The sequence below is a fragment of the Athene noctua genome, chromosome 6 (genome assembly GCF_965140245.1).
Source record: "Athene noctua chromosome 6, bAthNoc1.hap1.1, whole genome shotgun sequence".
NCBI lineage: Eukaryota > Metazoa > Chordata > Aves > Strigiformes > Strigidae > Athene > Athene noctua.
This window is the reverse complement of record NC_134042.1, coordinates 37087521-37112499: the sequence shown is the minus strand read 5'-3', so window position 1 is coordinate 37112499 and position 24979 is coordinate 37087521. Positions and strand designations below refer to the sequence as shown.

The 24979-nt window shown below is 42.7% G+C and overlaps 1 protein-coding gene across 1 annotated transcript in view; it reads right to left on the bottom strand.

Moving 5' to 3' along the window:
- C6H14orf132 (chromosome 6 C14orf132 homolog) overlaps window positions 1-23807 on the bottom strand; it is a 39462-nt gene extending 15655 nt beyond the window's left edge. Inside the window, exon 1 of the mRNA XM_074908609.1 lies at window positions 23756-23807. Coding sequence (XP_074764710.1) covers window positions 23756-23782 — 27 coding nt within the window. The 5' untranslated portion in view covers window positions 23783-23807. The remainder of the gene's footprint in view (window positions 1-23755) is intronic.
- Window positions 23808-24979: the final 1172 nt, after the last annotated feature.

Here is a 24979-nt window from a genome sequence, read left to right as displayed (position 1 = left end):
ACAGAAGAATATAATAAATTGTACATTGATTCTTTCTTTCTAGATAAGTGTGTCTGTATGTGTGTAGGCAAAACAGTATTCCTTAGTGGTTGACATATGCACAGGATAGGCACAAATCAATATATAATTTACTACATTTCTATTTGTAATTCAATATTTGTGCTTTGCACTCTTGCAGTTGGTGGGGCTGAACAGGATAATTAAAGACATGAATATGTAACAGCTTCCTGGGGAGAAAGAGGGCTATCTCTCACCCCAGTGGCCTGAATGCTATCCATCTACCCACAGAAGGACTTACCCCAGCCACACTGAAGTCTTCAGAATTGCAGCTCCAGCCTTTTTCAAGATGAGCATCACTCGTCAAAAACCCAACACAGGAATATTAATAAGCAGCATGGGAATCTTTCAGTAACAACAGTGCAAATATCTAGTACTAGTGAAAATGCAAGCATCCCTCTCATCTTTAATCACCTATATTTTTGAAATGCTGGATTGAAGATCTTAATTTCAAAAATATCTCAAAGAGACTTATGCATCCCACACCACAATTCTGTGTCTTGCATGAATAAATCAGTAACACAACGACTTCTGAGAGCTCAGGAAGAAAAGTCACAAAGAAAAATAATTGCAACAGATGCCCCAAGAAACAATTAAAGCCAAAAAAAAAACCACAGAAAGAGGTGCACTCTGTTTGCACCCTCAGAGGCAGTCTCCTTAAAGACATTCTCAAACTCACCATCTAGTCTAAAGGAGGAAAATTTAGGAATTTAAACTGGACATCAAGATGTCCTTCGGTAAGACTGTTGCTCTCCATTTGCAATATAAGAGAATGTAAGTACTTAATCTTGAGGGAGTGCACACAGCGCTCATTTGAAAGTTTATACCTTGTAGGTGCTGGTAGGAACTTATTTTCTACTCTCATTATTACGTTTAAGGCTTTAGAGTTGCAGTAAAAAAGTGACACACATCTAAAATTATCTACACAGACCCATCTTAAATGTAACTAAATCAATACACTAGCAAATCAAGGAAAAGCAGAGAAAAGGGGAAGGATTTTTCAAAATAAATTATCATTTCTTGAAAGTAATTCTGCATTTTGTCATTTGAAAGTGCCCTGCAAATCATGAGTACTTTTGTAATGTAAATGATTGTACACTGAAAGTATCATTAAAGGGAAAAAAGCAACATCAGATAACAAATAGACTACCATAATAAAAAGATGACCATGTTCATCCAAGTTAAAATGAGATAAAATTAGAAAGTTCAAAACATTCCAAGTAAAACAATGTTTCCTACATATTTGTTGGTAGGTTTGAACTCAAGACAACCTTTTATGCAAAGTTTCATTTCATTTATATAATATATAATTTCATTTATTTCAAAGGCCAGAGTAAGATCTTTGCACTCCATAAAATAACAGATGCTGCTCTGAGTGCTTTCCTCCTAGCACATGCAATACCTGATCCAGTTCTCCCTTGCAAATAAATTGGAAACATGCGATAATATCATAATACACCCTCTGACTGGGGAAAATATACAAAATCGATCTCTGCATTACATCCTTAAAGGAGAATATAATTCCTTTCATCTGTGGTTTAGGATTACTTGAAGTTCCTCTAAATTAAAGAAAGACATTATTTCTTTATTGGAAAGTACTTAGAATTAATTACAAAATAAAACCACATTTAATCCATCCTGCTGCTCAAACAGCATCATGAAAATTTAACCAATAAAATGCAGTACATCAATGCAAGATGACTGCCCAGCTTAGAGATTCACCACATAAAAATAAACTCCAGCTCAGTTCAGGAACAAGTGACCTAGAGAAGTGGGAAATTATAAAATATTTTTTTAAATCTTCCAGGCTTGGCTTGTGTGAGAAACATGCAAATTGCTCTTTAACTTTTTATTTCCAGATTGCTGGTAGGAATACTACTTAAATCAGTGAAACAAAAAACCAAGTTTAAGAGTTTAATACTATGTGGTTTTAGGCCAATTCCAAACCACACCCAGTGCAATCTAGAGAGTTTGTATAAACCAGTGGATAATCTCTACTGGCTTCAAAGCAGAAACACTAGTGACCATAGACAGCCACCCAACTGGAAAATAGTTTGAGACATACTGGGCACCACAGGCAAGCAGCTGGTGGTGATCATCAATAAACTCTTATTTGCATCCTTGCTATTGTCTGAATTAGTACCTTCAGAAACTTACACTCCTCTGTGCTTCTTGTTCTTTAATTTATTTTTTCGTTCTTACTTCTTCATAAAAGTTCAGGGATTTTTTTGCAGAATGGTTGAGCTCTACTGCAGTTTCACTTAGTTTTAGTTTACACAAAGTCTGCCACAGTGAGGTCCCAGTCTTGCCTAGGTGCTTTGACTACAGTGTAGTTAATTACAACCATAACTAGTAATTAGAATTATCAATGACTCTTTATACCAAGAGCCACTATAGTGTAAGCAACCAGCTGCTGTCAGATATCCTCTACCAGCGCATGGCATATCCATGTCCATTATATGCATGAGAAAATCAAAGCAGTGGATTCACTGAACCCAGTACTCCTCTTTGCATTAGTTTTGATATTATTTACTGCAATAATATAATATCAGTTTGGGAGAATTATAATTAAAAAATCACACCTGTCATTTTTTCACCTGATTTATGTTAGGAAACACATCAGTGTGGAGTCTGTCCAACCTGAAACCAGAAAGGATTCCCCTTGAGAAAATCTTGAAGACATTCAACAAGGTAGAATTTCATTATCCTGAAGTGGACCTCTGAACAAACCTGTTTGACTCCACCAGTGATAAAAAACACATTTAGATGAAACACACATACAACAACAAAAAGGAGCAAGTCAAACTCATCAGAATGACCACAAGAAATGTGACTGCGATAACTAAGAAGGACTGTCCCAAGTCCCAGTAAATAAAAGAGCAAATGCACCATGGTTAAACTTTAATTATATTTGGCTCCCTCAAAACAGATGCTCGCAGACAGATTTCTGTTTCACCCACTAATGACTGTCATACACAATCATGTCACTGATTCCAGAGGGCTGCAGGGTTTATACGCTTGCAGGCAAAACTGACAAGACACAACCAAAGAATATTCACAAACTCCAACACCCTGCTTTGTCCAACAGGGATATTCAGATACTGCGATGGAAATAAGAGAAGACTGTGCCACACTGTTTCAGGAAAAGGATTGTCAGACTGTGCTGGTGCCTGTTACAGCCTCTGCATATAAAAGCAATGGCCCTCCTGGCTGCGGCTTAGGAAGCCACAGTGTTCTCCTCCTCTTCAATATCTAGTCTGGGTTTCTGAATCATCACACTGCTGAAAGGATAACAGGAGGTAGTGGTACAAGAAGATAGATACAGATAGTCAGGGGGTCAGAAGGAAGAGGTACATCACAAATATGTGCAGGGCAAGGCAATCTGTTGGGAAGTCATATATGCCTTGTGTACTTACTTCACATTGGCCCAGAGTAAACACCCTCCCAAGAAATTTAAGAGAGCATTTCTAATTACTTCAGGTATGAGCCTCACAAGATTTTACAGTGGGCCTTGGGCAACTTCAACTTTCTGTTGCAAGATCTACAAAAAATGAGATGGGAAATGAATACATTCATCTGCTCTCCAAAGTCATGTTTCTCAAGCTCAGGTCTTCCCAGCTCAGATGAGGACACATCAAAATGGGGCACAAGTCTGGAGTTATGCAGCACTACTGTCATGAACGTCAATTCACCCAATTTTATCAGGAGCAGCTTCTTGCTATTATAGGTTAAATAGAGACGGAAGAGGAAACAGAAGCAAACCCTTCTGTGTCTCTCCTTCAATTCCGGGGCTGGGCAGAGCCTCAGTGTGAAAAGAGGGACTAACACACCAATTCCCACGTACACATAAGGGTCACTACCAATGTTAAACATGTTCTTCAAATACCAAGTAGGGATCCCTTCTGTGTATTGCAGCTCTGCCCACAGCAGCACTTTTCTTCACACAAGACACTAAATTATCCCCAGCACTGATATGACAAAACCAGTGTCACCATCTCAAAGGTGAAAGCAGAGCCTGTATTTTGCATGCCAGCCCCAGAGACAGAACAGTTTTTCATTAGCCTGCCCAAACTGTAGCAGAAGAGTAAGCTGCTTCTTCTGTCCTTCCGTTAGGACCCATTTCCCTCTACAATTCTGCTGTGCAGGCACCACTTCTGTTTCCCCAAAAGGAAAGTGCTTGCTCTTTGAGCAGCTGCAGAAAAGCTGAGGCTCTGCTTTGAAAATACCACTGGTACACCATGTCCATATATATCCACACTCCCTGTAAATCTGACCAATACCCATCCTTTCTGATTCAAGCTTCTTACAGTTGTACCGTAAGACGAAAAAAGAAGGAACATTAACAATTCATCTAAGTCTTGCTGACCTGATGGAGAAAAGGGGGGGGGGGGGGGGGGGGGGAAGAGAAAAATAATTTCTCGAAAGCACTGGAGTGCATGACTCATTACCAAGGAAATATCATTGGGCCATGTCTGCCCTCAGAGTGAACTGGCACCTTTCAATGAGAGTACATCTTGTGTCAAGAAAAATCTTATCCATTACTTGGAAATAAGCTCTGGCTGCTAACTGACCTTGGCCTATGAAGGCTCCAAACAAGATGGGCTCTGAGCAAGAATCTACCCACATATGGAGAACAGCAGCAGAACCAGCCAGTCAGGATTTATGTCACAACACGATCAGTATTACAAATCTGATTACTGCACAGTGAAGCAGAAAAAAAAAGGTAAAGTGGAACTAATTTTCTTTATGCACCAATTCTTCCCTCTGATTCGTATGTTAAATTCCTTCTTGACTTATCTTGTCTACTTTGATTGAAAGTTCTTCAGAGTTTTCTGCACTTGTTCAGTGTCCACCACAAGACTAGCTGATGAATCTCTGAAGGACTACCAGTGTTCAGCTCACCTCTAACTCCAAAGCCGCTCTGATCCGTAATGGACTACTGATAGCCTCATGTTAATTTTTAATCATTCTTGTCTATTGCTTGTTTCACCAGTCCTAATGAGCCAGTGGCTTCACAGCACTGAAAAAACTCAGAACCTAGCAAGCTGTTCTACTTCTGTTGGATGAATAACTCCTATAGATATTTTTCTTCAGATCAGTCAAAGGCTGATGTTGAACACTTTCCACCAAGAGGCTAAAATACAAGGGCATGCTCATTCTTCTTTTCAGAAAACACCATGTATGGGCTAGAGAAGAGGAAAGGTCCTTATTACAAAAGGTAATTGCCTCATGTCAATTCTTTGCACCATTGTCTTCTCTTGGGGTTAATAAAGGAAACAGAAAACAGCCATTTCACAAAAGACTTGTGCCAGAGCAAACAGCCTTATAATCAAGCAGTGAAGACCATCAGAGATAGCTAATATCCCCCAGGTTATTCAAGTTGGGTGTGCTGAAAAAGGTCAAACTGAGGAACCAAAGCAAATACTGTGTGCAGTTTTGGCTCCCTTAATATAAGAACGACACCAAATTATTAGAGTATGTCCAGAGGAGGATGACCAAGATGGTGAATGGTCTCAAGGGCAAGACTTACAAGGAGTGTGTGAGGTCACTTGGTTTATCCAGCCTGGAAAAGGCTGAGCAGTACCCTCATTGCAGTCTACACCTTCCTGCAGGGTGCTGATCTCCTCTGTCTGGTGATCAGCAAGAAGACATGAGGAAATGGAATGAAGCTGCATCAGGGGTTCTTCATTGAGAGAGTGGTCAGTCACTGGAACAGGCTCCCCAGAGAAGTGGACATGGCACCAAGCCTGTCAGAGTTCAAGGAACATCTGGACAACACTCTTAGTCACATGGTTTAGTTTTAGGTAGTCCTGCAAGGAGCAGGGAGTTGGATTCGATGATCCTGATGGGTCCCTTCCAGCTTGAGATATTCTGTGATTCTATTACCTGCAGTTCAGCCACATTTCATATTGTATCCTTTCTCCCATCTCACTCTCATCTCTCCTCTGCTCCCATTAGACTTCTGTTTTCCCTCATTTTTTTCATCCGACTCTATTTCCCCTCTTATCGCTCCAATTCCTCTACTCAATATCCGTTCTCCTGCCTTTGATCCATCTCAATTACTTAGACCATGAGTGATTTTGATCAAAGGCTGCTTGGCATTCTGGGGCTGAAAAATGCACAGCTTATCCTTGTTGTTCCCTAGTTATGACAGTAGAAAAAGCAAGAAAATTCAGCATCTGCCAACATTACTTGGGCATCTACAGACAGAGCAACATGAACCAGGCATGAGTTGACAGCCTTAAAATATTATCTGATCCATATTATTTTCATTAAAGCCTGTAATTTAGATGATGACATGTTTCTTTCTTTTGCCGAAATGCAAATGAGATATTTTGCATCTGAGAAGTTTGACATTGGTGGAGTGAATTATAGGAATATTGATGTACTCTACTTTCTCAAAAGGTTACTGTGATCTTTTGTTGATTAAGAGACGTGATGTTACTAAGCTAAATGCTTCAGTTGCTATTAACAATATCTCCCAGTGAAAAAGTCAAACATTTTTACACAAAGTGCTGAATAAGATAAGGGAAGGATACTTCTCATGTCAAAGCAGGAGATTTATGACCTTCATGATGCTGCACTGTATCATTGTAAAAATGTAAATGTTTAGCTTGGGCAACACCAAGGCATTGGTCATCACAGCTCAGAAGTAAGTATAAAAGTCACATTTAAGAAAGCTTCTTCCAGGTGATACCCTTTTTATTTCTGCTGGCCATCTTGTTCTGTCAAGTGAAAAAAACTATGAAGGCAAAGAAGCTAGCAGCAAGACTAAATGTAATTTTATTGAAAAATGAACTGCTGTTTTGTACCATGATTTCAGATAAATTAAATCTGCCTCATTTTGCCATAAAGAGACTGAAAGTTAAAAGAAGTCAGTCTAAACCAGACCAATGCTAACTAGACCCAAACCACCCCAAGCATATCTGACATATAACCCAGAGATGCTGTCTTCAGTCCAAGGCAATGCTCACCTCTTTTAAGAAACCCTCATTCATATCCCACATGTGACCTTTTTCTACCCTCTCCAAAGACATGGAGCCAGCATAGACATGCAGTTCCTGTCCTCAGGACTAGTGCATTTGTTGAAAACATGCAGACAACCTCAGCTTTCACCTAGCCAACTATAAACTCCTACTGGTTAACTTCAACTTGTTGCTCAGAGGACTTGATTTAAAAGATGGAGTGGAGTGAGGAGGTGCAGGAAAATTAAAATAAATTATTATTTGATCAGAGATGGCCTGGAAAAGGGGAAAAAAATCTTTAGCCCTCTTTGACATACATGTATAAAGACAACTGTAATTTCAGTGACACAGTGAAAAATCTAAACAACCAACCTGAAACATGTTACGCAAATAGAGACTTTCTAATGTATTGATGGATGAAAACTGGATCTAAATGCATGCTTTTGAAATCCAGATCTAAAAGCAGATTCATACGCAATAGCACAAGATCGTTTTTATCACAGTTACAAAAAACGCCACACTGACAGAAGAGGAGGGGGATACTGGCAGACACTTGAGAACGGATGTGAACAGGCTGCCCTTTCCCACTTACAAGGCTGACTTGAGTCCTCATGAGAACTGCCTGACAAGTGAATGAAGTAGTATGTGAACTCAACACTACTTTAGTGAAAGAAAGTGTCACAAAGAAGAATATCCACAAAGCAATTACTCTTTTCTGTCAGCTTCACTGACTTGAGAGCTCCTTTGCATTGCTGCTGAGTCAAGACCATTAAAACTGAAGGACTAACAGGATTTACCACCATTAGCAGCTTTCAGAGTTGTTCTCTGGTTATCCCACATAGTTATTTAAACTAATTAATCTCCATTTTTTTATTGATTGTTCTTTATTTGTTTGGCTTTACCCCTAATTTGAAGGACATTGAAAAGGGCTGGTCAAAATAAGATGCACCTAGGATGGTATTAGGCTCCTGTGTAACCCAGTTCATTGTTTAGAAGAAAAGGGTGCTACCACCTGACACACAGTAGGTGGATGATAAACAGCCAGTGACTATGGAGCGTGTTTTGGCAGGATCACTGGCAGGCCAACAGCTTTCAGATGTATATGAATGTACATATGGGAATATAGTTACACTAGTTTCCTCCACAAATATAGAGAAAAAGGTAAAATTCCTTCAAATGGTGTTTAATGGGCTGAATATTCCAATACCTGTGATTTGAAAATGTTTCATTTTTTTACTCCTACTCTAGGGATTAATAATTCTAGTTAAATATAAGGATGCCACAGGAACTATGAAAATAAATTAAAAAAGGTCTTGATCAAAATAAATAAATAAAGGAATGGGAGAAGGACAAAGATGGCAATGAGACAGAAGTACAACCAGGTGGTTATGGGCACCAGCATTCCAGCCACTGCCCAGTATTTTGCTGACTTTAAAAAAGGATGATTTTCAGAAGGTATTCTAGGAAAAAACAATAAATTGGCTTTGCTGTATGTGAGAAACTAAATGCAAGGTTGAGAGTATATATGGGAAGAGGCATCCCTGAAATCAAAAAAGTGGATAATAGAATCATTGTAGGCCAGCTGGAATTAGGACATGAGATTTTCAAAGGAAATACAGAATGATGGATGAGATGGTTGACACCTGGGTTTATTTGTGATATAAATGGTCCTAATATGAAAGCAGGAACTAGTTGAGACAGACAAGGGAAAAGCCAGAGACTTAAGAAAAAATAGCTTTTTTCTTTGTTTAATCATTTCACGTTTCCAAATCTTCACAGCACTCCCAGTTTGTTCTGCATCCAGTCAAAGACCAGAGCACTCATGTCACTTGTTATTTCCTCAGCTTGTATTTTTCCCTCCACAGGTCTGTACAAGGCCAATTTGCTTTTTACTTACAGACTCTGCTGCTGATGATCAGTTTGTGGGCCCTGCATTCATGCTGCCTACTCCATGGCAGAAACAGCTATCAAACCAAGTACCCCTGAGACCACCTGGAAGGTGGCAATAGCAAATGGATTGTGATTCCTGGTTTTTTTCAGTTCTACTGTATGTCTTCAGCACATGCCAATTTTAACACGTGCATGTTTTCCCTTGGACATACGTGCGTCATGGCAGCAAGGCATGTGTTTATTCCCACTGATTCTTTACAGCTGCCCTCAGCATCGAGCACTCAATACTCATGCACAGAGATGTGGACCTGTGAGTAAGTGTATCACAAACACCCTTTCTCCTGGGCTCTCCTTTTGCTCTTCAGATACAGGCACTTGTGCTCTAGCAGAGGAGGGCAGCCATGGGGGTGGGCAGTGGCAGATGGAAAGCAGAGCAGCAGTGCCACCCTCCACCCACTCCTCCTCCGTTACACGCTCTGCAGCACTCAGGGACCGCTGCTCTGCCTGGGACACATGAACAGAGCCGTCTGCTCCTCCATGCTGGCCATATGGCCAGGGCTAGCCCTGTCCTTAAGTGGCAGTAAGGTCAGGTGGCATCCTGTTGCTGCAGGGTTTTCCCGGGCAGAGAGGAGAGCGTGCGTGTGCTCCCACTGACAGGCATCAAGTTTACATGATGTGAATGCACGTAAGCTCTTATCACTGTTTTGTCTCCTGCCTTTTAACAGCAATTCTTCCCATCAACCTGCCTCTTCGTGAATTTGTCACGTTTTCCAAAGAACAGATGTGGAGGCTACCTAGTGGCTTCTGTGAAATGGATTTAAAAAAAAAATAAAATCAAATTCTGGAAGATTCAGGGTTTTGCTGGTGGTTCCCATAACATAAATCCAGTGCTGCAGTTGGGCAGCACAGCTCACAGCTGAATTTGGACCTGCAAAAATACACATAGCCCAGATTGTGTATGAAATAAATGCTCCTACAGCAACAATGATAGCACACTTGAAAGATAAATGCGAGTTGTACTGCTTGAAGCATTGGTTCCAGAAATCCCCAGACTCACAAAAACAAGTCTGCTTTATGATTATATAGAAAAACAGGAGGAAAAATCTAAGGAGGGAAAACAAAGCCCAAACATGCAGACTGCTACATTTTGAAAGCTACAATCTGGTGCCTCCAGGGAAATGCAGAGTTCTGCTACTAATGAACCAGTGGGAATGACATCAGAAGGTACCATGTCCATGTACAGGATCCTACACAGGACATAAGTTTCTGAATAAATACATCCCTTAGCAGTTCTAAGAGATAGGGACTCAACTTATCTGGTACTAGCTAATGAGGCGGGCAGGAAAGGGACAGTACTATCACAGAGTCATGGCAAAGGAGGGTCAGATGGTGGCACAGATACTCGTGCACCGCCACGTGCTGCCATCACTCGGGAATTAGGCTCAAGGCTGCACCAGCGCAGAGATGAAGCCTCCCAAAATGAGAGGGAACAAATAAGCCTAAGATGTTTCATTACTTCTCTAAGGTCACGTCCCTGAAAATGTTGACCATGGTGTGTTTGTAAGGATATACAATCACTCTGTTTCCCCCATACTTCAGAAACAGATCGGCAGGTGAGATCCTAAGAGACCAGTAGGTCCCAGTTAGGAACACCGTCCGCAGGTCAGCCTGATTACAAAACCCTATTCTAGCAGCCGTGGTACTGGACTATATCTCCCAAGAGCCAGCTGCTAAGCAGCTATTACTTAGTGATCAGACTGTGTAATCATCTCCAAGACAAAAATACAGCTCCTGCCATGAGATGGTTGTTCTCTGTGATCCCCTCTGTAGTTTGGAGGAGGAAGAAAGCAAAGACAGAAGGAAAACTAGGGTGTAACATCCATGTCCCCAGTGTGTCTGTGTGGGTTATTAGGGGCTTGCCCTCCGGTTTATCTGGGATATCCTGTTTATCTGTCCCACTTCAGCCCCCAAAACAGACGATCGATTTTAAACCTGTCAACTTTCTTGACTTCCTGCTTTGTTTACAAATTGTCTACTGTCAGCCACTGTTAGACTTTAATAGAGATTTAGTGACTAAATACAACCACATTCATGCCCACATTTCTGGGGATGCAATGCTGGAAGATAGGAGATCAAGTGTTTGTTTCTTGGCTATCAACAAGAAAATGTTTATATTTTCAACTTTTTTCCCCTCTCAGTGTTTTCAAACAAAACAGGAAAGCAATCTCTAATTGTTATTTCTTTAAACATTTGCTCAACTGTGAATTCAATCAGCCTTTTTTTACAGTAAATATCACTTGGTTACATGCGAGATAATTACTCATGACTGCAGAGCAGGTAATAAAACCGGGGAATAAAATGGCAGCAGCAGAAAAGAATCAGTACGTTCCTGCATTTGGAAAGCCACATTCCATCTTGGTACAACTTCACTCAGAGAAGAAATGTGCATTTACTGGTTAAGGATGTGGTCTTTACCTTAACTCGTCTATTAAATTAACAGAAACAGAGGGAAACCCTCAGGTCAAGCACTAGACTACAAACCACACAGAAAGTGCTGACAGAGCTATTTTACTTGTGCCTTGATATTTTTCAAGTGACTGATTTTAAAAATAAATTGCTAACCACGCAATTGCATGGATACTGTGTTTGTTTATTCTCATGTCAGTAACTGAGAAGCTGTAAATAGGTGTGACAGCTGCAGCATCTCCTCTGTTACTACTGCTCTGCTTCTCCTGCGAGACAGGCAGTGAACAGAATGGCTAGGACTGACAGGAGCATAGTACCATCCTCAGGCAAAGAGTCATACACGAGCTGTATTACTCTTAAACCAATGATGGGGTTTCTGTCAAAATCAGCACTCAAAGAGATGCTGCCTGTTTTTCAGGAAAAGCACACCCTGTTCTGCCAGCTAGCCGAGCTTTACTGGAATGGTTCAGGGTCTGACAGTCCCAGTTTTCCAAACTTCAGCAAGACCGCCTGCTAGATTCATTTTGTAGGAAATTACACCATAGCTTAAAAAAAAAATTAAAATCTCAGAGACTGATAATCATGAAGCTGCAAGCTTAAAGCTGTAACTTCATCCATATCCAGAAGAAGTTGAGGGATGCTCGGAGCATTACCTCACGGGCCACCTGACTGCACACATGGCGTAAGAAGGATTTGCTTGCTTTGTCTCTGCAACGCACAGCCAGTTTAAGCTTCCCCACTAAGGACGTGCCAAATTGGGAATCAGTTCTCACTAAGACCCTTATGTCCTCCATGGCATCACAAGGAAGTCCTGCCTTCCTCTCCATGTCCTTTATTTGCAGGTGAAACTTTACAGTCTTCATAAGATTTAAAGTTTATGAGAATGAAGGTCACATTAGAAGTTGAACCAAGTAAGTGGTAAGTCACTGCTGGATGTAGCAGTTGAACAACTACCCTGAAATACAGCAGTAGCTGGAGGCCACCCATGAGTGACAAACATAACCATATTTTCTTTGGTTGCTGGCCCAGCCAGGACACGCAGCAGCTTGCAGATACGGTCCCTCTCCTCCCTGATCATGCCACAGTCCTGCAGGACAGAGTGCAGGCACCACAGATGATCACAGTATTTGGGTGCAAGATCTCAGTCATGTTTCACCCAAATTGACAGTATATGCCTGGCCACTGCTTTGTCGTAGGGTTTTGGAGATCTCTACAATAAGTATGGAGATGCATCCATACCCCAAGTGATACATCTGTAAAAGAAGGTATCATGGATGTGGTGGGAGTCCAGCTGAATTACCCTCATAGCCTATGTGCTATACAAGGTATGGAATAATATTTTTTTTTTAATTAAAAACTCTAACATTAGAAAATTATCAAATCTGTTTTCATCAATAAAATTATACTCTTGTTTAGGCAAGGCTAAACTCAGAGCATAAAATTATGTGATTAGTTTTCTAATGGCACAGATCAGGTGGAAGACAAGACCAACTTTCACCTCAGAAGAGACTCCCCCTAGTTCCATTTATTCTCCTCAAGGACTGAATTTAAGATTTTTAATAACTGTTGTCTTTGCCATTTCCAAAGCCAAGAGTTTTAGAAATAATGAGCTGGCTCCCAGGAGCTGGCCAGCATTTTCTGCATCAATTCAAATCATACCATGCTGCATGCTCAAGGAAGACACCAGAGTTTGGCCAAAACTACCTTTGCCAGCTGTCTCCCACTTCACTTCCTCAGCATTCTCCATGGCATATGCTGGCACCCGAAGTCTCTAAGGAACAGCAAGGGGTTGCTATTGTGGCAGCCTAGACAGCAGCTTACATCAGCATGTTGTCTTCTGCCTTCTCCACGCCCTCCTCTTCTGCCAACTATGTACTGCATAGACCAGAGGACAGGAGACAAATGATTTAGAGGCAGGATTGTTTATTCAGTCATCCAAATGCTCATTTTTAAAGCACTGTTTAGGGTATTAAGTGATAAAGTGATAAGCAAGAGATGCACCATGAAAATCACCCATGCTGAAAATCACAGCTGGCTGGGTAAAGAAGGTTACATGTGAAAGTATAAAGCACAGTTGTAAGAGAAATCAGGAGGTGCATACCTCTTCTCACACTTCCTAAGATTACAGGAGAAACGTGTTGCAAAACTACCTTCAAGAACAAGGGAGAGAGAACACAGCAACTCAATTTCTTCTGCTTCTGTTTCATGTCCATGAGGAATGCCAGAGAATGCACCAGGAGAATAAAACATCTGCCACCCTGACAACAAATCAGTGCAGGGTTTCACCGCCTTGCTCATCCGCACAGTTTAACAGCATGCTCAATCAAATGGCTCAGAGACCAACACAGAATGAACCATTTCATAGCCTGGATCCTATTACAGAACAACTACCATTTTCCATGCCTTAAGATTAATAACCGCATATTCAATAAAGTTTTCCTCCAGATATGTGGGGATAAAGATATCATAGGACAGACAAAGAGAGAGAAGTGTTTGTGAAAGCATTTTCAATATTTTTCTCCCAAGTGACTGCTGGGCTCACCATCCAGAGAAGAGAATTCAAAACTTTTTGGATTGAAGTTGTACACTGTTCTGCTTGAGCTGGAGAGCAACCAAAACATGAAACAGATCAGAGGGGGTCACATTTCTATTCCTAGGGGTTTAGATTCTACATCTAGCACCACTCAGTTTTTACTAACCTGCAGTCCAGTAAAGACTGTGCAGACATACTAACATGTCTTTAGTAAGACAACTGAGAAAGTTTCTGCCATGTTGCTTACACTTGCAGTGACCGTAGCATTTTAGTTTGCTGCTCTGTTCCACTTGCGTTTGCTGTCCCTGAACAGAAGAAATGTTTACTCTTTGTCCACATCTTCCAGATCTAAGCCTAAATTTCTGTAGTATTTGACCTGAGCTGGTAAAACTATAGCATCTGAAATAATTTACAAAAGGTAATGGTAGATGATATGAGAGACATAGAAAGAAGATACCTGACAGCATACCTGAGTTGGAATGAAGACATTTTATACATGCATGCAAGAGAAAAACTGGGAGAAAAACCCCGAGAAATGTCCATAAAAACGTATGTGGTGTATCAAGAAGGGTAAGGCAGAAAGATGGAGTCACCCAATTTACTTCAAGTGAAGCTCACCTTTAAAGAAAAGCTATTATGATACCTCAAAATGCTTCACACTTATTGCAGATTATCAAGGCACTTAATTATATACTTCACTTAAACAGAAGTGTAGTTCAGAGGATTACTCACATACTTTAAGCACACAGCTGGGGACTTAGAGAATTTAAGTGTGATGAACTGCTCTAAATCCTAGGGTTCTGCTGCACTTTCAGAAATCCTTTAAAACTTCACATTTTAATACTGTTGCTACCTCACCAGTTCAACTGTTACTTTTTCTCCCTGAATATATATCTCAACACATTTACGCATCAGCCAAAGAGCCACGGCTGTCCTTTCTCCTTCCAAGCAGTGATTCTGTGGGGCCTGGGAGCTTTTATCAGCCACAGAACCTAGCACACCCTCCCACATTTTGCAAACGCTCATCCAGTCGTTTTGGCAGAAAAAAAAAAAAAAAAAAAAGCCACAGTGGAAGTCTATGGAAGTTTCATTTTGCTTTAGCGACTCACAGCTCATTCCTAGACTGTTCCCCCTTTCCTAACATTTGAAAGGCTTACAAGCAAAATTACACCAAACAGAACCAGCTGAGGATAAAAGCTTTTTTAAATTATGTTTTAAAACATTTCCAAACTGGAGATAATCTCTTTGCAAAGCAAAAGGAATTAGCGCTGTATCCAACAACCTGCTGCAAAGAGGCACTGAGATTTTCTGAAGCAACTGTAACATTAATGTTTTCTAATTAGCTGCTGCTTGGCAGGTTTTAGTTCTGGAAGCTACAAAGAGTGTAGAATTCAGCTTTCAGAATCGAAAGACTAAAGATTCATCCTAGAGTATGTGTCATTTCAAACAGCCAGTTCTGTGAGACAGACCTGAAAGCACTGCGTGGGTGTGCAAGCCAGCGAGAGAAAGGGTGGGTAGCAAGTACCGCTAACAGCATCAGTTCTGGCTGCCCTGCACATCCTGCATGGTCATATTTGCAGGGAGAGATATTCTACCCCGTGTTGCCTCTGTTCCCCGTAACCCTTCCAAAGCTGCAGAGCATACATTCAGTAAGCGTTCAGCACTCCTGGTCTTGGTGCCACAGTTGGCCATGAATTTTTCTCCTATTCAGGGCTCAGTGTAGGGACAGGTATTGATCACTGCAGCACCAGAGGGGACAGGAGAGCACACAGCACCTTCAAAACAGATGGCAAGGAATCCACACACTTTATTCTGACCCCTTCCGTTCTGAAGTGCTAGTAACTTGCATATGCAATGTCAGGATCATGTTTGCCAAAGGCTTCCACTGCATTTATCCTGCTGTTACTCCATCCACCAGCACAAGAAGTAGATGAAGCCACTGATGAGTGACACAACTATCATCAGTTAACCGATTTTCAAGGACTTTCCTTTCACTCTTGAGCATGTATCAGCTGACAAAACAAAAAAAGTGCTTAAAACAGCAACAAAGCCATCACTACTTCAAAAGACTCCTTTAAAAACCATCACCCTTGTGAACAGCGGAAAGGGTTAACACTAATCCTGTTTGGAATACTACAGTCATCAAACCAAAAAGCCAAAGACGGCCAAAACAACAGAGGACTCCAACAGACCACACTGGCTTAGGCAGACAATGCAATTCATGACAGAAATACCATCCCAGCAGACAGACGTAGCAAGCTAACAGAGTAAGTCATTGCTCAGTTTACTTGGGTTGCTGTTCTAATTTTCTGCTTTCCACATCACTGCACTTCATTTGAATGCTTTAATGTCTTCCTTGATCAGTGATTTAATTTAATGGCATACCAATGGTCACCAAAGCATCACACTTCTTTACTAAATCCCATGCAACCCTTTGAATTATTTGGAGTTTTGCCCAGTATGGGAATAAGGTTAGGAATGGTGAAACTAGTTTCCTAATGGCCAGTATCCATCCTATTTGCAACAAAACTTAAAATACAACTTCCACCCCCAGGTTTGCAGCTCATCAATGAATACAGAAATTCAGTCTAGATTAGCCAAAAAGAAGCATTACAAAAAAATAAAAATCTATAACCAGTCTAGATTTTCTGGCATATGGATTCTGAGGACTCATTACCATTGGGCTACCCAGTTGCTACCCAGAAACTCAGTTCTGAATTTTGCCAAGAGCATTACTGCTTAGTATATGGCGAGTTTGGGCTTTTACTGCTAAAGAAGTACCAAGCACCTGAACAAGCAAGATGTTTGGCGAGAATGTAGTGCTGCTTCAGTCTTCATTCCTTACTTGCCATCTGTAGCTATTTTCTGTGTACAATAGGAACCCAGCTGTTGCTGCCATCAACTGTGTTGTGAAAGGCTTCCGCTTCATCATCGTAAAGCATGTGAATGTGTCCATTTGCAGTCACGTTACAAACCTCCTTTCCACATTCAACAAAGATGGAAATACAGGAGATCTGCTCCCTTTGTGAACTCTTTAGCCTATATCTGCTGAAAATCATGTAATTAAAAAAAAACAAAAACAACCCAAAACCAACCACTTCACAGAATTAGTCTGACAGTTACTCAACACATGAAACACAAATTTCCAGTATCTTCTGACCCTCCGTGGGCAAGGGTGGACATAACTAAACTGCACAAACAGGTGCATCACATAAGCCACACCCTACTTTCCCTTCCCTACCACCCCTCCCCTACCACATCCTCCTCTTCCAACATTCAGCAGCTTCTATGAGGGTTTGGTCATGCTATTAATTGGTGGAAATACAGACACTCCAAAACACATAGTCTCAGCCTTCCCTGGATTAATAATATGACCAACAGTAGGTTTTATCTCGCTCTTCTAGGACATTTTCCTATGAATTGCAAAGCATTCTCACCCCATCTGTGCCAGGCTTTGAGATATTTCATTTTAAGCAAGTGACAGTCCTGCTGATGTTACTGCAACAATATACACATGCTCCAGCTGCAGTAAGTGCTTAAGTGTTTTGCTGGATTGGAATCACTGCTTTTAGCAGTGTGCCCAAATCTCCACAGAATTTTCAAAAGCTTTGCTGGAACATAAATTTCTGCTATGCAAGACTTGGAAATGCAGTCTGCAGTGCTACTGCAGTGATAAGAAAAGTGCAGGGCTTCCTCTTGTTCCCCTCACTAATGAGAATCCAATGCAGTTGTGCCAAGCAGCTAGCAGAAAAATTTCTCTAGAAAATGATTCTCACCTCAACTACTGGCAAATCCTAGATGAGGACACCACGGATTTCTGCGCACCGAACAGGATTTTTGCAACATCTGGCTTACGCAGTTGGTCCCTCTGGCTGTGCCATACCAGAGCAAGGCATCAGGACTTAAGCTTGAACTTTGAACATCCGAGACATCCTTAGTTAAACTCATATGCTCTTTCAGCTTCCTGATGCTTTGATTCTATTTATTATAGGTCAACTCATTCTGAAGAAATCAAAGGATGTCAGAGAAAAAAACTTTAACCTTTAGAAGAAAGCAGAGATGGTAGAGTAATGGTCAGTGCCTTATTATGCTGTACATAAGTGAGCACTGAACTGGTCATGTAAGAGAATGCCTACATCCTCCTAGCTAACATTATTAATGTTTGATGCTACAGATCAAAGAGGCTTTGTCTTAGGTCTTACACTATAATCAAGGCAGCTTTTGACAAGGAAAGGTTCATGCATCTTTAAATCCTGATTCTCCATGTGGTTTGGCTTAGAGCTTAGTTTTTGGCAATCACACTTTTTAAAGAAAAAAGTACAATAAATCAGTCCTACACTTACACCAGCAATGTCAAAGCTTCTGAATGACCACCCCATTCAGCACTGTCACGCATAGATTCTCCAGGTACAAACATGACCGAAAGGTCTGTCTCTCAGCACATATATGGTGCATGCAGGCATACACACAAGCTCACATTGAGCAAGTAGACTGGATTCCGTTTTGAGCTGTTGGGAATAACCTACCAAAACCACAAATCTAAACCCTCCTGGTTTTAATACTTTCAGATTACCCTGCTGTAGAAAGAGCACACAGCTAATAAAGGCTTTGAATCCCTTTCCTCTTCTGAGATGGAGAATACATAAAGAAAAAGTGGGAAAACAGATGCAGGATTATCCTGCATTCTGGTTCCTCTCTGCTGATACAGCAGAGTAGAGCGGATCCTAATTGTGCCTCCTCTAGCATCCAGAAATCTCATTAGAAAGGAATTAAAGGGTACTGCATCTATCTCTGGGATTTCTGGAAACGCAGCAGCTCTGTTGAGGTGGCTGGGTGTCCAAAAATGCCAAGAACACCCTTTCTGTGCACACCAGCTTTGCAGCACAGACATGGGCAGTCTTCATTTTCTGGAAAATATGAGTATTAAGTCAAACATGTCCTAAATGAACTCAGTTTACCCTGTGTATTGCAGTGTTTCCCAATAGCTCTTAATAATATCCGTTTCATGTGGAAGCATGGTAGCCTTGGACTTGTTATTCTGACATGGTTGTAGGTGGCTATAGGGTTCCTTCAAGGTACACCAAGGACCACCTCTGTGTTTTGGGGAAAGTGATCTGAACTACTGCCAATATAATGAAAGGCTCAGAATGAGTTGAATGATCCACTCCTGAAATCCTAGAAGAGTAATATAGAACACAAAACCAATGAAATTTAAATTATCTTTATTATTTAAATGGTTTTGTCTTCTGTACCAAACTTCTTGATTTTTTCTCTAGCTCCTGAAGCATGTCAATTTTTTTTTCAATTAAAAAGAAATCCTCAACACTAAACTGAAATTAAAGATTACAAAGAAACAACTTTTAATCATTGAAACTAAATACAAAAAATTCAACTTACTGTATTTCAAATTCTCAGAAGTTGTTTACAAAGAGCTTTTGAACATGGAGAATCAACAGATAATTAATATGTAAACTATATATGACTGAGACCAAAAAAAATCCACAGAAATGGCCGTGCTCCCAAGGCTCTTACTAGCTCTTCCCTGTTCTATATGTAAAAGAAGAAAAGATCATTTATCTGACAATTAAAATATTTTTACTGTATGGAGATATACCCAACCATAAAACTACTGCAAGTTAAAGAAATCCATTCCTCATTTTCAATATGAAACAAAATTTGAAGAAATCACTTGATGAAAAGTTAAATTGCAAACACAAATCTTGAAAAGCACATAACTGGCATTATGACTGCAGGTGCTGTTCAGCTCATACCGATTTGTATCATACTAGAAGACTGTGACATCATTTTTTTCTCCTCTAGCTTCCCAGTTTTTCCCCACTATGCACCTCTATTTTTTCAAGTTGAATACACGTTTCAACTCTGCTCCCATTAACCCAGATGCAATTTTCATTCTTACAGTTTTTCCATTATAAATGCTTTAGACAGTTGTTAAATGGATATTAATTTTAGTGTGTCAGGAGCAGGGAGGGGGGCAGCTCACCACTGGACGCCTGACAGCAAACCCCTGACCCTGCTGAAAAGCACCAAGTGCTCTTAGCCTGGACCCAGCACTCAGCACTCTCTAAAACCAGGCTTTTAGATTAGAAGCAAAAGCCTATCTATAATAGGAGGCTATTTCTGAGGTTACCTAGACTACAAGAGCACTCTGAAATCACCGAACAACACAGAAATGAGCCAGTCATACAGCTCAGCAGTGGCTGAACATCTCTGGCATAGCATCGTGAAGTGTACAGGATTACTTTAATTAAAATATGGATTTAAAATGAAAAAAAGTACTAGCTAATAGGTTTTGACTAGGTGTGAGTCATGCTTATTAGCATAACTGACCTTAACCAAAATCAATTAGAGCACTTGCAGAACAGAGGACACCCAAGCTTGCACAACAGACTCGTGATGAACACACAGATACAAAAAGACTTATTTTAACAACAGATTTAATTGTTACAGTCAAAAGCTGTTCTTCATGACATACCTAATAAATGTACTACAACTGAGATATTCAGATGTGGTTGCTTAAGCTGGGTATCCAAACTCTCGTGCTGTATCTACACTGCACAGATTTGTTAGCATTACTACCTGACAAGCTCCTGTTCCACAACAACAATTTTTATCAGCAAAATGTTATCCTTTCTACAGCATCAAATACATCATTCAGGGAGGGAGGGGCATTTAATTTATCTTACCACTGGCACATGAAATGGCTTCAGGGCTTCCAAGGCACAAACCATCTCACAGACATCTTAAAAAGGAGAGGAAGTGCTGAATATGAAAGCTGCAGTTTATTCATATAGCTTTGTATACCCCGTGCTTCTAGAAAGCAGGGTTCCTTATATTCAGGTGTCTGAAGAGGTGAACATACCAATACAGTTATCCAGATGTGAAAACTCTCACCCACTGAACGTTTTAGCAAACACACCAAAACTTTACTTAAAAGACACTGTTAACTATTGCACTACCTGGCCTTACGCTTTCATCCTCTGCACTTTAGAGGTGGACAGATTTTAAGGCTCCATAACACACTACAGTATCACTGAGGCTCTGTTAACCAAACCTGCACACACCTCTGTCTCTGTGCATACATCAGAGGGGCTCTAAGGTACAGATCATCTATGGTGTCTCACAAGATATCTAGCAAAGCCAACTCGCGTCCACGATGAGCAGTGCAAAGGTGTGATAAGAATAATACACAAAAGCAACTTATAGGAACATAAGTAGTCTACAGTTTCCTGTAGAAACTAAACTTGAGAGTTGACCATTGCTTTTAAGCCATTAAGCATGTCAGTTTAGACATTACCTATTTTCATATAAAGTGTTAATGTACCTAGTATTCATCAGGTAAAATGCAAAGGATGTTAATGAGTGATAACAGAGCATCTTTAAAAGCAGTTATGAGCAGGGAGTGCAGGTCAATAATTTTCTTCTGTTCTCACAGTCTTATTGACGGTCATCTCAATGGACCACACCACCAGAGGTACCACAGAGATGATAAAAAAAAAAAAAAAAGACAGAAAAGATATAGCAGGGAAAAGAAAGTTGAACTCAAAGCAGTACCTAAATTAGAGGAGTGACACTCTGGGGGTTAAATACCACTGTGGGGACATGAATGGAAAGGATTGCCCTGTTCAGAAAGAAAGGTACAAGAGGTCTGTGACAGGGGAGTAACAGAGCTAAGGGTAGTATCTGCTGTGCAGTTACCTAACAACAGGATTAATTTCCTTCAGTAGATGAGGAGCCCAAGAAATTCTCTCCTACAGCCCATAAAAGGTTAATTACACAAATACCCCCGGAGGACTCCCCCATGTGCCCTGTGAACAGGTGCTGTGCGGACCCAGGGAGCCCCATGCTCTGGCTGGAAGAGACCCAACTGCCTCCCGCCTTCCCCTCCCCAACCAAAGGGCTTTGTGGCAGAGACAGCTCCAAGGTATTCCATCCTTTCTTCCTGAGGTGTACTGGGCCACAGGAAGGATTGTGTGTAACTGCACCCCAGTCTTCTTGCAGCTTGTCCCTGTCCCCATGTGGCTGGGTGGTGTTCAGAGAGGGACGGGGGAAATGCAGTGTGAAGGCTTCTACCTCTTCTGCCTCAGGGACAGAAGATCTGTACCCGTGCTGGGGAGGATGAAGCTTGTTTCACCAACAGCCTTCCCTGATGCAAGGTTTTAACATAAATATTTTTCTTCCTGAAAAAGATGTCACCCAAGGAAAGACAGATTCCCCAAATTCACCAAAATAACATTGAAAAAAATTATTCGTTGTCACTTGTGTGACAAAGGAAAATAATAAAGCAACCCCAGAGGATCAGGAAGAAACACACATAATTCCCTGTAAAATGTTGCCCTAGTAAACCTATTAAGTGCAAGACATTTGTACAGGGAAGTTTTCTGAGAGGACTAAAGCACCCAGCTTTGTGGCTCTTCCAATGCACAGAATTAGGGTAGAAGATACGTGGAATATAGGACAGCAAGAATAAAGAAGAGCACAGAAAGGGAAAGGGCAGCACTTAGTCCCAGCTTTGGCACCACCACAGTTGCTGCTCTGCTGCAACTCTGCTTCTGTGCAACAGGGACATCCCACTTCAACACAGCGCTTGGGGAACAAAAGATGGACACAGGGAGCTCACTGACCATGCTGAGGACTGTAGGATAAATGATTTGACACATATAAAATTTCCTTTGAATCCTCCAGTTCCCAGGAAGCCCTCAAATCAGTAGAAATAATAATGCTTTCCTCCTCCCCACTGTGGCTTTCCTTAAAAAAATATTCTTAAAAATACCTCCAAATGGGAGAGATTCTTGGACAGCCCACCACTACCTTCAGAAAGGCAGAGCCTGACACCCGCTCAGAAGTAGACTTTAGGAAAGGAAGAAGACAAAACAGCCACTGCATTAATGAAACAGAACAATGCAGCAAGAATTAGATTTGGTTTCCACCAACCACCTCCAGCTGAGGCCAGTGCTCAGGCAGCAACAGTGTGGAAAAGCCTCCCTGGCCCCTATTCCACCTCTAAATACAGGGTGACATTTTCTGGCAAAAGCTCAAACTTGGATCCAAATCATTCTCGAAACGACGCAATTACGTGCATACAGTTAGGTGTCTGCATAAATAGAAGAAATTATCCTGGAAAAAGATTAAATGGATGTTCAGTGACTGTGACTTTTTCAGAAGCATAGCACTGGGGTTTTTTCCTTTAAATACCTAATCACCTGCATTCAGCAAGATGATTTTTGGCTTTGAGTGGCTTACAGGCATTACGTACTTCTCACTACATTAAGCATCGATACGTTGAACGCCAATACCCATGTTCATGCCTCGAGCTGAAATCCAGAACTTAGCTGCAATTTCAACAATTTGTTCATGCAAATAGAAGAGTATTTCCATACACGCCACGCTAGATTCTGTATGCAAAGGCAACAACTTATACAAACACAGGTGCACGTATAAAGGCAGTACGGAGGGCAGGGAAAGAACCGAAAAATGAAATCTCCGGTCTGCGCGCACCGCCTGCCTCCGGAGGGAGGAGGGGCGCTGCCGCCCCGGCACCGGCACCGCGGGCAGCGCCCGGGCCGGGCCCGCCGCTCCGCGCCACAGGTGCTGCGGCCCGCGCTGCGCCCGCGCCCCTCCTCACGCAGCGCTCCAGTTCTAGCTGGTCTTTTTGCCCCTTTTCCCCTCATTTTTTCCGTTGTTTTCTTTTCCCCCTCGCCCCGTCCCCAAGCGCCGGCGCCGCCCGGGTTTGCCGCCGCGACTTCGGAGCGGGGAGGCGGCGAGCGGCACCAGAGGGGGGAGCGCGCCCGCCGCCGCCCCGGCCCGTCCCGCCGCCGCGCCCCACCTGCGCGGCCATGAAGGAGAGGTCCATGGTGCTGCCGCTGGAGCTGGCGGAGGTGCTGAGGCTGCCGCTGCCGCCGCTGCTGCTGCCGGGGGCGGGCGGGGCGCGGGGGCGCGGCGCGGGCGCCGCCTCCCCCAGCAGCGGCGGGCGCGGCCGCGGCAGCGGGACCGACACCGGTACCAGTTCCAGCTCCGGCGGCTGCCGGCGCGGCGCGGCGCGGCCCGGCGGGCTGCTCCGCCAGGGGGCGGCGGCGGCGGCGGGACGGCCCCCGCGCGGGGCTGGGGCTGGGCCCGGGCCCGCCCCCGCGGGCGGCGGAGGGGCCGGGGCGCGGCGCCCGCCCTGGAGAGCCCCCGCGGGACGGTCCCGCCGCGCCGCCGCCCCGGCACCGCTCTGCCTCCCGGCCGGCATCTCCTCCGGGGGCCGGGGCGGCCTGGGATTGCCCCCCCCGCCCCGGGCCGGGGCTGCCTGAGCCGAAACAAAGCTTTTCGGTTCCCGGGGGCACACGGGGGCCGCGGCTGAGTGAGCCCCGCAGCCCCCGCCCTGCGCTGGGTGCCCCCCGGCAGCGGGCAGGCCTGGGCGCTCAGGCCGAGGGAGGGGGCGGCAGCGGGAGCCCCTGGCGGGGCCCTGCGGGGCGGGCGGGCGCGGAGGAGCAGCGCGGTAACCCCTGAACGCCCTGAGGAGCAGGGGCAGCTGCTCTGCATCGCACAGACCCTCCGAGGTACGGACCTGCCGCTGCACACCTGTCTGTGCTGCCCCGCTCGCAAAGCCATCAGCCGTTTTTTGAAATACTCTCTCACCTCAGCTGAAAACTTCCAACAGCTTACTCTTTTCGTGGCTTAGCTGTTACAACTTTATTTTCAACTTCTCTCTCCTCCTTGTTCCCTGAATTTACTGTTCAGCAATTCACAGTATGCATATTTTGTCCTTTTTCTTATGTTTTCCCCTGTATCCCATAGATACTGTTATCACTTTGCATGAAAACTTAGTGAATTCATTTATTGGGTGGCTCTAGAAAACCTTTGACACCAGCTAGAAAAGCAGCGTAATAAAAATCTAAGTTCTTATGTGTTGAATGAGGGTTTTTTCTGCAATTTTTATCTGACTGCTGTCATGTACCTGCTGGTTTCATCTCCAAGGCTGACCTATTTGGCCATGCTTTTACTACTGCAGCCTATTACAGGGGCCTGACCCAGGGCTGGTGCAAATACGAGTGTAAGCCAGTAGCAG